Raw genomic sequence first — 18,567 nt, forward strand, 5'->3', positions numbered from 1 at the left:
CCTGTAACCACTACAGCTGCTTTTTGGTTTGAGGAATTAGAAAACTCGCTCCAGAAGGAGACTTCTTAGGATGAAGTCATGGATAGAATTCACGCCCTGAAGTTGGCTAATTCTTTCATTACAGATGCCGCTTTTCAGTTAGCTAAATTAGCGGCGAAAAATTCTGGTTTCGCAATAGTGGCGCGTAGAGCGCTTTGACTAAAATCGTGGTCGGCGGATGTGTCGTCTAAAACAAAATTGTTTAATATTCCTTTCAAGGTAAGACCCTATTCGGGCCAGAGTTGAAAGAAATTATTTCAGATATCACTGGGGGAAAGGGCCATGCCCTTCCACAGGATAGACCTTTCAAAGTTAAAAATAAGTCTAATTTTCATTCCTTTCGCAATTTCAGGAACGGACCGGCTTCTACCTCTACAGCCACTAGGCAAGAGGGTAACGCACCCCAGCCCAAACCAGCATGGAAACCATTGCAAGGCTGGAACAAGGGTAAACAGGCCAAAAGACCTGCTGCTGCTACCAAGACAGCATGAAGGGGTAGCCCCCGATCCGGGACCGGATCTAGTAGGGGGCAGATTTTCTCTTTGCTCAGGCCTGGGCAAGAGATGTTCCGGACCCCTGGGCACTAGAAATTGTCTCTCAGGGGTATCTTCTAGAATTCAAGGACCTTCCTCCAAGGGGAAGGTTCCACTTGTCTCGCTTATCTTTAGACCAGATAGAGAGACAGGCATTCTTACATTGCGTAGAGTACCTTTTAAAAATGGGAGTGATAAACCCAGTTCCAACAGCAGAACAAGGACTGGGATTTTACTCAAACCTGTTTGTAGTTCCCAAAAAGGAAGGAACTTTCAGGCCAATTCTGGATTTAAAGATCCTAGACCAATTACTCAGAGTTCCATCATTCCAAATGGAAACCATTCGGATTACCAGTTCGTGGCTCTTCCCTTCGGATTGGCCACTGCTCCGAGAATTTTCACAAAGGTGCTAGGGTCCCTTCTAGCGGTGCTAAGGCCAAGGGGCATTGCAGTAGCACCTTAACTAGATGACATTTAATACAGGCGTCGTCTTTTCACAAAGCAAGGGCTCATACGGACATTGTTCTAGCCTTTCTAAGGTCTCACGGGTGGAAGGTGAACATAGAAAAAAGTTCTCTGTCCCCGTTCACAAGGGTTCCCTTCCTGGGAACAATAATAGACTCGGTAGAAATGAAAATCTTTCTGACAGAGGTCAGGAAATTAAAACTTTTGAACACTTGTCGAGTTCTTCAATCCATTCCTCAACCCTCCATAGCTCAGTGCATGGAGGTAACAGGACTAATGGTTGCGGCAATGGACGTGGTTCCTTTTGCTCGAATTCATTTAAGACCATTGCAACTGTGCATGCTCAAACAATGAAATGGGGATTATGCAGATTTTTCTCCCCAGATTCAGATGGACCAGCAAACCAGAGACTCACTCCTCTGGTGGTTGTCTCAGGATCACCTGTCTCAGGGAATGAGTTTCCGAAGACCGAAGTGGATCATTGTCACGACCGACGCCAGCTTCTTAGGCTGGGGCGCGGTCTGGAAGTCCCTGAAGGTTCAGGGTCTATGGTCTCGGGAAGAATTTCTTCTCCCGATAAACATTTTGGAATTGAGAGCAATATTCAATGCGCTCCAGGCATGGCCTCAACTAGCGGAGGCCAAATTCATCAGTTTTCAGTCAGACAACTTGACGACTGTTGCGTACATCAATCATCAGGGGGGAACAAAGAGTTCCCTGGCGATGAGGGAGGTATCCAAGATCATCAAATGGGCAGAGGATCACTCCTGCCATCTATCAGCAATTCACATCCCAGGAGTGGACAACTGGGAAGCGGATTATCTGAGTCTTCAGACTTTCCATCCGGGGGAGTGGGAACTCCACCCGGAGGTTTTTTTGCTCAGCTGACCCAGCTATGGGGCATTACAGATCTGGATCTGATGGCGTCACGTCAGAACTTCAAAGTTACACGTTACGGGTCCAGGTCCAGAGATCCCAAGGCGACATTGGTAGATACCTTAGTAGCGCCTTGGTCGTTCAATCTAGCTTATGTCTTTCCACCGTTTCCCCTTCTCCCCCGGCTAGTAGCCAGGATCAAGCAGGAGAAGGCTTCGGTAATTCTAATAGCTCCTGTGTGGCCACGCAGGACTTGGTATGCAGACCTGGTGAATATGTCATCGGTTCCACCATGGAAGCTGCCTTTGAGGCAGGACCTTCTAATTCAAGGTCGATTCGAACATCCAAACCTAGTTTCTCTGCAACTGACTGCTTGGAGATTGAACGCTTGATTCTAGCTAAACGTGGGGTTTCGGAATCAGTTATAGATACTCTGATCCAGGCTAGAAAGCCTGTCACCAGGAAAATTTACCATAAGATATGGCGGAAATATCTTTGCTGGTGCGAATCCAAGGGTTACTCATGGAGTAAGATTAGGATTCCAAGGATACTATCTTTTCTCCAAGAAGGATTGGAGAAAGGTCTGTCAGCTAGTTCTTTTAAGGGACAGATATCTGCTCTGTCTGGTTACACAAGCGTCTGGCAGCCATGCCAGATATTCAGGGTTTGTACAGGCTTTAGTCAGAATCAAGCCTGTCTACAGACCTGTGGCTCCTCCATGGAGTCTAAATTTAGTTCTTTCAGTTCTTCAAGGGGTTCCGTTTGAACCTCTACATTCCATAGATATTAAGTTACTATCTTGGAAAGTTTTGTTTTTTTGTAGCTATGGGGTTCGTGCTTTAAAGTTTTATCTAAAAGCAACTAAAGACTTCAGACAAACATCGTCCTTGTTTGTCGTCTATTCTGGCAAGAGGAGAAGTCAAAAGGCGACTGCGACCTCTCTGTCTTTCTGGCTGAAAAGCATCATCCGGTTGGCTTATGAGACTGCTGGAAGGCAGCCTCCTGAACGAATTACAGCTCACTCTACTAGAGCTGTGGCTTCCACATGGGCTTCCAAGAATGAGGCTTCTGTTGAACAGATTTGTAAGGCAGCAACTTGGTCTTCACTGCATACGTTTGCCAAATTTTACAAATTCATTACTTTTGCTTCTTCGGAGGCTATTTTTGGGAGAAAGGTTTTGCAAGCAGTGATGCCTTCCGTTTAGGTTACCTGACTTGTTCCCTCCCTTCATCCGTGTCCTAAAGCTTTGGTATTGGTTCCCACAAGTAAGGATGAAGCCGTGGACCGGATACACCAATGTAGGAGAAAACAGAATTTATGTTTACCTGATAAATTTCTTTCTCCTACGGTGTATCCGGTCCACGGCCCGCCCTGGCATTTTGGTCAGGTTTAAATTTATTTTTTGTAAACTACAGTCACCACTGCACCTTATGGTTCTCCTTTTTCTCCTAACCGTCGGTCGAATGACTGGGGAGGCGGAGCCTGAGGGGAGCTATATGGACAGCTCTGCTGTGTGCTCTCTTTGCCACTTCCTGTAGGGGAAGAGAATATCCCACAAGTAAGGATGAAGCCGTGGACCGGATACACCGTAGGAGAAAGAAATTTATCAGGTAAACATAAATTCTGTTTTTATTTATAATGCCCAGGTATCAGATATTGAATATGTCTCTAAAAAGTGATCTACTGTAATATCCCTTGCTGTTCCATTTCTCTGTCTCCATATTCTTCCTAATGCTTATTTCCTTCCTATCTGCAGCTTGTGACCCATGGGAGAAGAAGCCGAGGCAGCAGCTGGAACAGTGTATTAAAGGTAAGAGGTTACACTGATATAGTCCAACACCTGGTGCGCCTGGAATAAAAGACCAAGAGCAAGATTTATCAATTTGCAAGCAGACAGGATTCTCATGAAAAATCTGTCCGCATCTGATTGCAAATTGTGGGGCGAATCTGTTACCTATATTAGGTTAAAGCAGCCGGTCGCTCTGTGAATGGCCTTCCTCACAGCTACAGTGTTGTCCCCAGACCCTAGCTGAGCAGCCCACCGGGAAATATCCCGGTATCCTAGCAGGCCAATCCAACCATGAAACTAATTGCGGTAAAAAAATGTTAATTTGTTTAAATAAAAAATGTTAAGGCTTGGCTGAAATGTTTTTCTAAAACAACACAACAGAGATGTCTTGTAATTTATAGGATGTTAACTGTTTTTTTTGTTTTAAATATATAATGTAAAAAATGTTACTGTTAAACTAGAAAATGTACGTTGACAAGCTTTTGATTGGGGAAATGGAGTGCTATTAGCGAATCATAATTTGAGGAGGGTACATCTCTGCTTTAGAGGGAAATCCTTGTGCGTATAATCAGCTAACCTCCTGTAATTATTGACTTTGTTATCTGTGCCCTGGAATAAACTTTGGACTGGTAGTTGCTACATCATTAATATTTCAATGTGTCTATTGTTGTTCTATTTGTGTGTGTAACTTTAAAAAAAAAAAAAAAAAAAAATCTAGAAAAAATAGATCTTTAACTTTTGATTTTTTTTTTCATTTGTGTGTTGCACTTCAACACTAATATATCTGGTGACAAAAATAGCTTAAAGGGCCATTATACACTCATTTTTTCTTTGCATAAATGTTTTGTAGATGATCTATTTATAAAGCCCATAAAGTTTTTTTTTTTTTAAAATGTATAATTTTGCTTATTTTTAAATAATATTGCTCTGATTTTCAGACTCCTAAGTTTTATTTGAATACCGTCAGCTACCTTCTCCAGCTTGCTCCTGTTTGTGTAAAGGGTCTTTTCATATGCAAAAGAAGGGGGAGGGGGGGGAGTGTCTTATTTGCCACTTGCAGTGGGCTTTCCAACTCCCTTTTTACAACAGAACCAAACTGACAGCTTCTAAGTAAGTTTTTAAACCATTTTATACTGGATTTTTATATCAGTATCTGTGCATCTTATTCTTTATAGTAGTGTCTATTACATGCAGTTATATGAAAATGAGTGTATACTGTCCCTTTAATGCCGCTACCATTGGCCATATTTAGCAGTCATTAAAAATCACAGTACCTTGTCTCTTTAAAGTGACAGGAAACCCCAAAAATTGATTTTATGATTTGTATAGAACATACGATTTTAAACACCTTTCCCATTTACTCTTATTATCAATTTTGTTTCATTCTCTTGTTAACAGTACTGCACTACTGACCGCTAGCTGAACACATCTAGTTAGCCAATCACAAGAGACAAATGTGTGCAGGCACCAATCAGCAGCTTGCTCCCACTAGTGTATGATATGTGCATGTTCTTTTTCAACAAGGGATTCCAAGAGAATAAAACACATTTTAAAATAGAAGTGGGTTTAAAAGTGTCTTAAAATTACATGCTTCATCTAAATCATTAGAAAGTTTACCTTTCCTATCCCTTTAAGCTAGTGGTACTACTACTCTGTGTACAAATTATATAGTGCTGGTAAATCTGTGTTCTGCTGGGACTCCATGGAAGCGTTTCCTAAAGCTGCAGGTGCAATGCCCTGCAGGGTGAGTATGCTGGTGATACAATGATTTGCACTGCTGAGCTATTGCTACCTTTCTATTGACAGGTGACTGTATTGTGGGTGTCGGAACTGGAGCATCATACAGAGGGAACATCAGTGTAACTAAATCTGGCAGAGGATGCCAGTATTGGTCTAGCAACTTCCCTCACAAGACTAGGTGAATCTGGGTTTATTTGTTTTATATACTCGTAAATATAGGTGTGTGTGTCACTGTGCATCTGTATATGTGTGTCTGTGTGTATGCATGTGTGCGCGCATCTGTATATGTGTGTGTGTGCGCATCTGTATATGTGTGTGTGCGCATGTGTATATGTGTGTGTATGTGTGTGTGTACATCTGTATGTGTGTGTGTGTGTGTGCATCTGTATGTGTGTGTGTGTGCGCATCTGTATGTGTGTGTGTGTGCGCATCTGTATGTGTGTGTGTGTGTGTGTGCGCATCTGTATGTGTGTGTGTGCGCGCATCTGTATGTGTATGTGTGTGCGCATCTGTATGTGTATGTGTGTGCATCTATATGTGTGTGTATGTATCTGCATATTGTGTGTGTGTACATCTGTATATATGTGTGTGTGTGTGTGCGCATCTGTATGTGTGTGCATCTGTATATGTGTGTGTGTGCGCATGTGTGTGCATCTGTATATATGTGTGTGTGTGTGTACATCTGTATGTGTGTGCATCTGTGTGTGTTTGTGTGTGTGTGCGCGCATCTGTAAATGGGTGTATGTATCTGCATGTGTGTGTGTGTGTGTGTGTGTGTGTGTGCGCATCTGTATGTGTGTGTGTGCGCATCTGTATGTGTGTGTGTGCGCATCTGTATGTGTGTGTGTGCGCATCTGTATGTGTGTGTGTGCGCATCTGTATGTGTATGTGTGCGCATCTGTATGTGTGTGTGCGCGCATCTGTATGTGTGTGTGCGCGCATCTGTATGTGTATGTGTGTGCGCATCTGTATGTGTATGTGCGTGCATCTGTATGTGTATGTGTGTGCATCTGTATATGTGTGTGTATGTATCTGCATATTGTGTGTGTGTGTGCATCTGTATATATATATGTGTGTGTGTGTGCGCATGTGTGTGCATCTGTATATATGTGTGTGTGTGCATCTGTGTGTGTGTGCGCATCTGTATGTGTATGTGTGTGCGCATCTGTATGTGTATGTGTGTGTATGTGTATGTATCTGCATATTGTGTGTGTGTGCATCTGTATATATATGTGTGTGTGTGCTCATCTGTATGTGTGTGCATCTGTATATGTATGTGTGTGTGTGTGCGCATGTGTGTGCATCTGTATATATGTCTGTGTGTGTGTGCATCTGTGTGTGTGTGCGCATATGTAAATGGGTATGCGTATCTGCATGTATGTGTGCGCATCTGCATATGTGTGTGTTTGTGTGCACATCTGCATATGTGTGTGTGTGCACATCTGTATGTGGGTGTGTGTTTGTGTGCACATCTGTATGTGTGTGTGTGCATCTGTATGTGTGTGTGTGCATCTGTATGTGTGTGTGTGCATCTGTATGTGTGTGTGCATCTGTATGAGTGTATGCATCTGTATGAGTGTGTGCATCTGTATGTATGTGTGTGCGTCTGTATGTGTGCGTGTGCGTCTGTATGTGTGCGTGTGCATCTGTGTGTGTGCATCTGTATGTGTGCGTGTGCATCTGTGTGTGTGCATCTGTATGTGTGCGTGTGCATCTGTGTGTGTGCATCTGTATGTGTGCGTGCGCATCTGTGTATCTGTGTCTTCAACTACATAGCTGTTTTGCAACTGTAGATCTATTTAAAATTATATAGCAATGTGCTTCTGTAAACCTACATTCATTTGTGTATCTGTGTGTGTAACTGTATATTTGTGTATCCATCTCTGTATCTATATGTCTGTGTCTGTCTGCACATGGGCATAATTATGTTTATGACCATAGTTCAGTATTGAACTGTATATCTATGTGTGCCTTATTTCCTACCATCACAGTGTACTAGGGCAATGTTAATTTTTGTTATGGTGATCAGAGGCCCAAAGGTGACAGCATTTGTGTGAGATCCTACATACAGGATAGGTAGGATCTCACACTGAGACTTTGCATTCTCTGTGCTGCTGGAGCAAGTCCCATCCTCTGCTTAGTCTGTAGGCAGAGCACACACAAGATATTATGCTGCCTGGGTACACAAATAACAATACAAAATCTCCATCTTCTATGGTCTAAACCCAGCCATAGTGAGCAGTCTCAAAGATTAATGCCAGCGGACACCAATATCAGAGTAAAATATCTTTATAAACACTATTAACCAGAATTGTTCATTCTCTCTGTGCCATCCCTTCCAAATGTAACCTGAGTCCCCTGATCCTACCTTATAGAGCTGGCACTGTCTGTACGATCAGAATCCTGAATAAACTATTGTTAAAGGGATATGAAACCTAATTTTTTTTTCTTTCATGATTCAGATAGATCATGCAATTTTAAGCAACTTTCTAATTTACTTCTCTTATCAATTTTCTTCGTTCTCTTGGTATCTTTATTGGAAAAGCAGGAATGTAACCTTAAGAGTTGCCCCATTTTTGGTTCAGCACCTGGGTAGCGCTTGCTGATTGGTTGCTAAATGCAGCCACCAATCAGCAAGCGCTACAAAGTTTTCATATCCCTTTAAAGATGCAAACCCAACAAGTAGTAGCTGTTTGTTGTTCAATAAGATTGCAAGTGGGGCCCAAAGACATCAGGGATTTGTGTTATACACATAGAACTGTGGGCTTTTCACATTAACTAATAGCAATAGCCATTAAAGATGCTCAATTTATTTTAAGTGACACACAAAGATTATATTTGTACTTTGACTGAGTCTCTTCTGGGTTATAACTCTGTCCTATGGTTTTACAGGATTAATCCTAAAACACATGCTAATGCCAGCCTGACCGAAAACTTTTGCAGAAATCCAGATAACAACCCATTAGGGCCATGGTGTTACACTCGGGACCCTACTAAGCGATATGAGGAGTGTGTGGTTCCCGTTTGTGGTGAGTAGAACAAGACATATATGAAAATAGGGATTTTTACAGCTTGTATTCCCAAATCTTAGACTGTACACAACACGTTTCATCCAGGTTTCTACTTCTAGTTGTAGGATACAAATATTTAAAGGAAGAGTGAAGTCAAAATTAAACTTAAATGGGTTGGACAGAGCATGACATTTTAAACAATTTTCCAATTTAATTCTGTTATCAGTTTTGCTTAGTTCTCTTGGTATTCTTTGTTAAAGACTAATCCAATGTGAACTCGGGAGCGTGCACATGTAACAGGCCTTCTTCAGCTAGTCATCGCTGAACAGTTCTCTCGGATACCTTGATGTCTGCATCCTGAATGAGTTTAGTCAAGATTTTGACCGGCAGTTTCCTATTTTGAGTGCAGATATTTCAAATTCTTCTTTCAGTTCTTGGTGTAGTAACACGATATCAACCGCAAGCGCCCTTTTGTTATGGGTTCAAATCATCCATTACAGAACTACGGGATACACCTACAATTTCAGCAATCGTGTACCGCAACCTGATTTTTGCCTTTAACAGGCCGACAATTTGATCGACAAGTCACTTTGTTTACCCATCTGTAAAAACATCTGTTTGTTAATTTACCAAACAACATTTTAGTAATATTACTAAATTACATGTAAATATGTATTGCAGATTTTACCAATATAACATGGAATAAGAAAGCAAACAAAACTAAAAACTCAATCAACACTATTAAGAATAAATACAAAATTAAGATTAAAATCACGATTTTTAACCAATGGGTCTAATCATTTGGCTGGGTACTGTAAATATGTAGCTATATCATGTCCCAAAAAGTACATAAGTACTCATAACCCATTTAGAAAATTATCTCTCCAGGCCTTTTAATATTTTCTTGGTACACCCAAAAAGTTAAAGGGATATAAATGGAGCAAAATAAAATGTTGTAACATGTTAGCTGTAAAGGTGTTAATTATATAGTTAAAGTAAATTCCAGAGCAACAATACACTATTGAGAGCTAGCTGAACACATCAGGTGAGCCAATGACAAGAGGCATATGTATATAGCCACCAATAACCATCTATCTTCCAGCAGTGCTGCTCTTGAGCCTGCATAAATATGCTTTTCAACCAATGATATCAAGAGAACATAGTAAGTTTGATAACAGAAATACATTTTAAAAGTCTCTTAAAATTGCATGCTTTTTTGAACCATGAAATTTTGATTTTGATTTTGATGTCCCTTTAACATTACAACAGACACTCTTTCTATGACCAGTATAGTGGTATAGTATAGTGGCCATGCTAACCCCCAAATACCATCCAAATTGGCATGAAAAAAAAACATGTTTGTGCATAATATATAAACAACACTATTTAAAGAAAAAACTGGTTAACACTGATTTGAAAGAGTTAACACTGATTTTAAACTAGTAGTAAATGCATGTCTGCACTGCATGCTGGGCTATGCATGTTCACTGGTTGATAGAGTGAACACTGATTTTAAACTAGTAGTAAATGCATGTCTGCACTGCATGCTGGGCTATGCATGTTCACTGGTTGATAGAATGAACACTGATTTCAAACTAGTAGTAAATGCATGTCTGCACTGCATGCTGGGCTATGCATGTTCACTGGTTGATAGAGTGAACACTGATTTTAAACTAGTAGTAAATGCATGTCTGCACTGCATGCTGGGCTATGCATGTTCACTGGTTGATAGAATGAACACTGATTTCAAACTAGTAGTAAATGCATGTCTGCACTGCATGCTGGGCTATGCATGTTCACTGGTTGATAGAATGAACACTGATTTGAAACTAGTAGTAAATGCATATCTGCACTGCATACTGGGCTATGCATGTTCACTGGTTGAGACAGCTTATTCAGGTCTATTGATGGACAAGCCTCCAGAAGACTGAAACAAAAAATGCAGTTTTCCAGCCCAGACAATTTACCCTACACAAATTTCTATTTGTATAAAATAATACCTACCCAGAAAAAAAGGAAACTGTAAAATATGAAACAGTAAAAAAATCTACAAAATTTCAGGTGTACGTCAAAATGAAGACCATAAAATACATATAGTTTGTTACAAAGTTACAAAGAAATAGGAGAAATAAATATGAATATACTACAATATGTTATCCTACAACAATAACATTGAAAATAGTGCAATATACCTCAAACTAATTTAAATTCACAATTAAGTACCCAAATACAAATCCATGCATATGAAAGAACATTATTTAAACATGATATTTCTTGGTTCAATCCAGGCTTGTTTCTGCAGAAGACACGACTAGCCATGGTCATTATGCTAGTGTAAACAGCATTAATTTGCCGTTGTTATCTGCTGAAGCTAATTAGGGGAAGATATGTAGCAAAGTTAGCCTTGAAAAGTCAGCAGGGTACATACAGTTCTGAGAATAAGAAAATCCACAGTTTTCAGAGATAAAATATTATACATAAAAAGGAGGCAAAATAAATAAAAAATATTGTAAAGTGATTTTACTGTGCATAATTGAGCAATTTACGTTAATATCTGAGTGTTTATTGCCCATTTAATGTCCCTTTAATCAAATAAATTCTGTGGAATAAAAATCTCTGCTGCTATTATATTTGTGACCAAATTCTAAATCTCTGGTCATTAAAGGGACATGAAACCAGAAATGTCTGTTCTGTGATTCAGATAGAGCATACAAAAAAGGTCCCAATCTCTGTCTATTATCAAATTTGCTTTGTTCTCATGGTATTCTTTGCTGATGTCTGAAGCACTACATGGCAGGATAAAGTGCTGCCATCAAGTGCTCTTGCTATTGTATAATATTCTTGAAAAACTGCTACTATATAGTGATGCAGGCACATGTACGCACCTAAACGTCCCTGTTTTTCAACAAAGGATACTAAGAGAATGAAAACAATTTGATAAAAGATGTAAATTGTAAAGTTGTGTAAAATGACATGCTCTATCTGAATTGCAAAAGAAAGATGTAATGTTTTGTGTCCCTTTAAGATAGAAAGGTAAAATTTGAAAAGTGTATGAATGCTTTTCGATTTTAAATAGAAGCATTTTTGCAATATACTTACATTAGCAAAAAAAGTTATTGTTTCAGAGGCATACATACATATGCTACTTGTGACTAGAGGATCAGGATTTAAACAACATGGGGCCTATTTCATTAAGGGCTGAATAGCCTTCAGGCTCGCCGTAAACAGCAGTTATGAAGCAGCGGTCTTAAGACCACTTCTCCATAACTGGTCCGCTGCCTCTGAGGCTGCGAACATCAATCCGAACTGCTTCTGCAATGATAAATGCGGCATTCAGCGATGTCTGTCGGACATGATACACTACAGCGTATCATGTCGGACAGACATTGATAAATCGTCTTTAGAGAGCTGGCGTTGGTGTGTATTGCATGAGTGAAGCCTTAAAGGGACAGTCAAGTCCAAAAAAAACTTTCATGATTTAAATAGGAAATGTAAATTTAAACAACTTTCCAATTTATCACCAATTTTGCTTTGTACTCTTGGTATTCTTAGTTGAAAGCTAAACCTAGGAGGTTCACATGCAAATTTCTTAGACCTTGAAGACTGCCTCTAATGTTAATGCATTTTGACCACTAGAGGGCATTAGTTCATGTGTTTCATATAGATAACATTGAGCTCATGCACGTGAAATTACCCTGGAGATAGCACTGATTGGCTAAAATGCAAGTCTGTCAAAAGAAATGAAATAACGGGGCAGTTTACAGAGGCTTAGATACAAGGTAATCAAAGAGGTAAAAAGTGTATTTCTATAACATTGTTGGTTATGCAAAACTGGGGAATATGTAATAAAGGGATTATCTTTCTTTTTAAACAAAAAAAAATTCTGGTGTTGACTGTCCCTTTAAAAGTGCTTCTATTCAAAAATAAAATGCACAAACGTATGTTTAAATTTTGACCTTGCTATCCCTTTAAGAAGTAGTTAAATAACAGTAAAACAGGTTGGATCATTTTATGCACTGTCAAACCTGAGCTGAATATGCCTGGGGTTGGCAGCTACATACAGATACCCTCTCTGATTGGCTCAGTGGATGTGTTCAGCTCTGGACTCTCAGTTAATTGCTGTACAGAAACTGATTATAACGATCTGTTTATCTCCTTTGCAAAGGTTTAATCAATATAGCAATTATAAAATGCTCTAGCTCGTGAAATCGTTTTATTAATGCTCTTTAAAGGGATATGAAACCCCAAATTTTTTCTCTCATGATTCGGATACAGCATGCAATTTTAAGCAACTTTCTAATTTACTCCTATTATCATTTTTTCTTCCTTTTCTTTGTATCTTTATTTGAAAAGCAGGAATGTAAGCTTAGGAGCTGGCCCATTTTTGGTTTAGCACCCGGGTAGCGCTTGCTGATTGTTGGCTAAATGTAGCCACCAATCAGCAAGCTCTACCCAGGGTGCTGAACCAAAAATGGGCCGGCTCCCAAGCTTACATTCCTGCTTTTCAAATAAAGATACAAAGAAAAGGAAGAAAAAATGATAATAGGAGTAAATTAGAAAGTTGCTTTAAATTGCCTGCTCTATCTGAACCATAAAATAAATTTGGGTTTAATATCCCTTTAATGTCTCTTGTGAATATTTATTATCTGTCCCTTGGTGTTTGCAGGTCGGATTTTATATGGTTCTTTATCACATTTATTAGATTCATGTTATTTATTATACTCCCTGTAGTTGTGGATTTAAGTTAAAGGGACATGAAACACAAAATGTTTCTTTCATGATTCAGATAGAGAATACATTTTTAAACAACATTTCAATTTACTTTACTGTTATTTAATTTGCTTCATTCTTCAGATATCCTTTGTTGAAGAAATAGCAATGCACACGAGTGAGCCAATCATACAAGGCATCTATATGTAGCCACCAATCAGCAGCAACTGAGCCTATTAAGATATTCTTTTCAACAAAGGATATTAAGAGAATGAAGCAAAATAGATTGGAAAAGTAGATTGGAAAGTTGATAAAAATTGCATGTTGTATCTAAACCATCAAAAAACAAATGTGGGTTTCATGTCCCTTTACCAAGTTGTGTTAGTAATATTCATTTTTTTTTTGCAGGCAAAAACTTATCCTTAGTCGTGGAAGTTATCCAACACGTGGAACAATCTGCCAAGAAGGAGGAACCGTGTGAAAAGGACCGTGGCTTGGGATATGAGGGAACTTTAGCGGTCACAGTGTCTGGCCTTCCTTGTCTTAACTGGAACTCCCCTCAAGCACTTCAGCTTGGCAGTCGGAAAGACTTCCTGCCAGAGGTGGAACTGAAGAATAACTACTGCCGAAACCCAGATGAAGACGATGAAGGTGTTTGGTGCTACGTTAACCACCCAAATATTACATTCGAGTACTGCCCTCTGAAATACTGTGGTAAGCAGAAGATATCATACTTTGCTTCGCCTTGGAGATAGCTTGCAGCACAACTCGTTATTAGAAAATCTTTAGGCGTTAAATATATACATACAACAACACAAGGTGAGCTTGTGAAATTGCATGCTAAAGAGACAACAAGGGGGAACATATGAGAAAAGAGAAGCAATTCGGAGGAGTAAAAAATAGGTTAGTGTAGGTTGTATGCATTGTGGAACAATAGTATTTTTTAGGGAATGTTTGAAGCACTGAAAGCATAGGACAAGTTTTGTGGAAGGAGGCTAGGAGTTCTTCCTAATAGGTGTGGAATAGGTAGCAACAAGAGCGAAGGGAAGAAGTAGGTTCTGGTCAGAGCAAAGAGGGCAGGTGGGAGAATATTTACAAAGGCAGAAAAAAATATAGAAGGGTTCTGAATTGTTGAGGAGCTTTTATGTGAGGGTAAATATTCTTCCAGTTCCTTCTAGTCATGGGTGATGCCATGTTGACATCTATCTTTCATTATATTCCAGTGCTTATGTGCAGCAATTCTCCTTCAGATGCCTGCAGTTAAACCTAGGTTCCACAAATGTCACCTATAATTAGAGGGGGTGCATGAAATGTATGTAGTGTTTTAATGTCCCTTTAAGATGAGCCTGGCAGATGTGTCCATGATGGATTGCAGAGGGACATACAGTAGTTTGGAGGATCAGAGAGAAAACTGTTTAAGAAGTCAAGGCTGGATATGGCAAGAGAGTGGATCAGAAAGGAAATGCTGAATTTCAGAGATATTTTTAAGGTGGAAGCAACAGGAATTTGCAAAGAATGGATGTGGGGAACAAATGAATGTTCTTAATCAAATGTGGCTCCAAGGCAATGGGCATGAGGGAATGATGTGATGATAATGTCATTAACAGTTATTGAGACTGATTGGTTGTTATATTAAATGAAAGGGGAGGAGGAGAAGCTCAGTAATTGGGAAAACATACGTGATGAGATACTTGGTATGGAGCTAGTTACACTGGTGAACAAGGAGGACAGATCTGTTGCAGAAAGGTAGACGTGTATCATTAGTATATAGATAATGCTGGATCTCATAAGACTTTGTTGGAAAACCTAGGCATGATGTGTAGAATTTGAAAGAAGTGAGTTTATTGATTTGAAGCTTTTTGTGTAATTTGCTACATGTTAGATGGTGGTTAGGAAGAGGGAATGGGGGTTTACTGAAGTATGAAACAAAACCAGATTGAGAAACTCAGTTGGGTAACGGGGGGGGGGGGGTAATTTTATAACAGCTATGCTTAGGTTGAGTGAGAATAACTTAATTATGAGGTTGAAATGAGGAACAAGACAGGGATGAAAAAAGCCAACACAACCTCTTTGTCTATCACCAGGCCTAGGAATGTGACTGAATTGAGTGTGAGACCACAAGACAGGGAGTAATGCAGAGGGGGATAACCAGAAGTTTAAGGAGTATTTATTTAATTGAAAATGTTGAAAACAAGATATGCAGATTATACCATTTTTTTCAGTTTAGAAACTGTCCCAATGTATATACTGGTGTTTATAGTCAAATGTATGTATCTATACATCAATCTTCTCTAGTTTATAAAAAAAAAAAGCAGTATGTTACTGAATCCTGTTAACCCGGCTCCACAAGGGACAATAAGTTTAGACAGTAACCGTTTCTTGTTTTATACCATAAATTGAAGCTTAATGGGACACAGAACCCAAATTTTTTCTTACGTGATTCAGATAGAGCATGCAATTTTAAGCAACTTTCTAATTTACTTCTATTATCAATTTTTATTCGTTCTCTTGCTATCTTTATTTGAAAAATAAGGCATCTGAGTTTTTTGGTTCAGTACTCTGAACAGCACTTTTTATTGGTGGATGGATTTATCCACCGATCAGCAAGAACAACCCAGGTTGTTCACCAAAAATGGACCGGCATTTAAACTTACATTCTTGCATTTCAAATAAAGATACCAAGAGAATGAAGAAAATTTGATAATAGGAGTAAATTAGAAAGTTGCTTAAAATTTCATGCTCTATCTGAATGACAAAACAAAATAATTTGGGTTCAGTGTCCCTTTTAAGTAAGAACCTTCATAAAATAAGGTTTTGTAGAGTAGACCATTGTCTCATTATACAGACTTCACCTTAATGTATTTCCCTAATATTTAATAAGGTTTAGCAACACTTAACATATATTCCTTAAACATCAACTAAAATTGTCTACAGCCATGACAAATTCCAAATAAGGGTAGTCAATCTCAGTCACTAAAGGACTCCCAATCTTCTACAGAAGTGTCTTCTAGATCTAGAAGAAGATGTAAGTTTTATAAAGGGAACAGACAAGTGTTGCTATCCCATCATATAAAACACTTATAAAGGTGGGTCCATCATTTTATGTGGTCTCTGCAAAAAGGATGACAGCTGGCTCTGTATATAGGACCTGCTCTAATATTTTATATTCTCCTCTCTTTTCTTGTTGTATTTGCTTCACCTTTTCCAACCTTCATATTATCTACTCATCTTTATCCAATTTGGGGTAATTTGTCTGGCAGATAGCCCTATAGATGAAGAAGAAATTGAAGGTCAAACTGGAAGGACGGATGCTGAGCAACATCAAACATTTTTTAATGTGAATACGTTTGGGTCAGGAGAAGCAGGTGAATATATATATGTCTCTCTGTAATTTTACTATTGAACTGATCTCCTCTTGTAAAACACTTAAAATGAACAAGGTCTGTTTCTGCGCTTTTGAAGCTGATGTACAGGAATTAAAGGAAAAAAGAGTATCAGGTAATGAGGCAGTTAAAGCTGAAGGGTTATCAAATGTACTTAATTCTATTGGTATCCTTTGTTGAAAAGCTACATTTCTGGAGCACTATATGGTAACAGGTTTGCAAGAATGCTTTTAACATTGTTATACATTTGTTGTACTAAATGCTACCATGTAATACTCCAGACATGTGCACACTACCTATCTAGATATGCTCTTCAACCAAAAGAGAACAAAGCAATATTTCATAATACAAGTAAATTGGGGGACAAAATAATAGTGCATATTCTATTAGCATCATGAAAGTAACGTTTTTGGTTTCATGTCCCTTTATTGTGTAGCTGAACCTTTATGTTTTTTAAAATAAGTTATAATCTTGTGCCTTCTTTATTGGTGGTCTGTTTCATAGTCTGAAAAAACAATATCTAAAAAGAGCATTTAAAGGGACACTCAAGTCAAAATAAACCTTTATGATTCAGATAGAGCATGAAGTTTTAAGACACTTTCCAATTTACTCCTATGATCAAATGTAGTCTTTTCACACTTTCTTGGTTACAAGATCCTACTGAGCATGTGCACAAGCTCACAGGGTATACATATACTAGTCTGTGATTGGCTGATATCTGTCACATGATACAGGGGGGCCAGAAAATGGAAGAAAAAAATAAATTTGTCAGAAAAAAATCTACTTATTTGTAGGTGTTAAATCATTGTGTTTTTTTATGCACTCGTTAATTATGCAATTCTACTGAATTAAGTGGTGAGGATCCTAAAAATCCCATGAACTCTTCTTCTCAATGTTCTTCTGTGACAGGAGCCTTTTTGTCCTCTTCTTGCCAAAAGGTAATAAGCAACTGAGTTAAATCAGTCTTGTAATTCAACCACATCAATTTTATTATGCCTACATTTGCACTATTATTATGGCAATACTGATAAATTAATGTAAAATCAATGCAGCAATTTGATATTTGGGAATTGGCGATGTGTGGTGAATTAGTTCCCCTGTTTGTGGCGTACGTATTCACACCATTGATGCATTTTACTTAGTTTCATTATCTGTGTTCACTACACATTTTCTAAACCCTTCTGGTTCAGAGGTTTCATGCATACTTATTTGGTTCACAAATATTATTTTATACTATTTTATTATTTTATACTATTTCATGCTTGCTGTTTATTGTCGGTACTCATTTTTTTAAATGTATTGATCTTTATTTGAAGTTTTGAAATAGAAACAAGAACTGTAGGTTTTGAACAATATGTCGGCTTATTTACAAACGATGCATAAGTACGATCGGTCTTAAAGCGACATGAAACCCAAAATTTTTCTTTGAGGATTCAGAAAGAGAATACAATTTTAAACAACTTTCCAATTTATTTCAATGATCAAATTTGCTTATTTCTCTTGTTATTATTTTTGGAAGAAAAAGCAATGCACTACTGAAAGCTAGTTAACACATTGCGTGAGCCAATAACACGAGGCATATATATGCATTCACCAATCAGCAGCTCCTGAGCCTACCTAAGTATCTGTTTTCAACAAATGATACCAAGAGAACAAAACCAATTTGATAATAGACGTCAATTGGAAAGTTGTTTAAAATAACATTATCTACCCGAATCATGAAAGAAAAAAATTGGGTTTCAAGTCCCTTTAAGGTACATTGTAGTCAGTTAGTTGCAATCAGCATGTGCATATTAGGTTGAATGAAGTGTATACAGCTACATGTTGGTTCTCATTTTACTGTTTCAGTATTGCTTTGCAGACTGTACATTTATCACTTGCCTGATCCTTACAGTATTATATAATAAACATTTGCTTCACACGGTTTGGCTTTTATTGCTTGTGGTCTTATAGATTTCTCATTACAAAAGAGGTTGGTATGTGCAGAGTTCTATGACATATATGCAGGTTTACAAATATC

At 38.5% G+C, this 18,567-nt stretch overlaps 1 protein-coding gene across 1 annotated transcript in view; it reads left to right on the forward strand.

The window, feature by feature from the left end:
- Window positions 1-18,567, forward strand: part of F2 (coagulation factor II, thrombin) — a 102,944-nt gene that overhangs the window by 47,510 nt on the left and 36,867 nt on the right. The window contains exons 4-8 of the mRNA XM_053720311.1: window positions 3,671-3,724; window positions 5,510-5,621; window positions 8,336-8,472; window positions 13,573-13,878; window positions 16,425-16,529. Coding sequence (XP_053576286.1) covers window positions 3,671-3,724; window positions 5,510-5,621; window positions 8,336-8,472; window positions 13,573-13,878; window positions 16,425-16,529 — 714 coding nt within the window. The remainder of the gene's footprint in view (window positions 1-3,670; window positions 3,725-5,509; window positions 5,622-8,335; window positions 8,473-13,572; window positions 13,879-16,424; window positions 16,530-18,567) is intronic.

This window comes from Bombina bombina, chromosome 7 (assembly GCF_027579735.1).
Source record: "Bombina bombina isolate aBomBom1 chromosome 7, aBomBom1.pri, whole genome shotgun sequence".
Taxonomy (NCBI): Eukaryota; Metazoa; Chordata; class Amphibia; order Anura; family Bombinatoridae; genus Bombina; species Bombina bombina.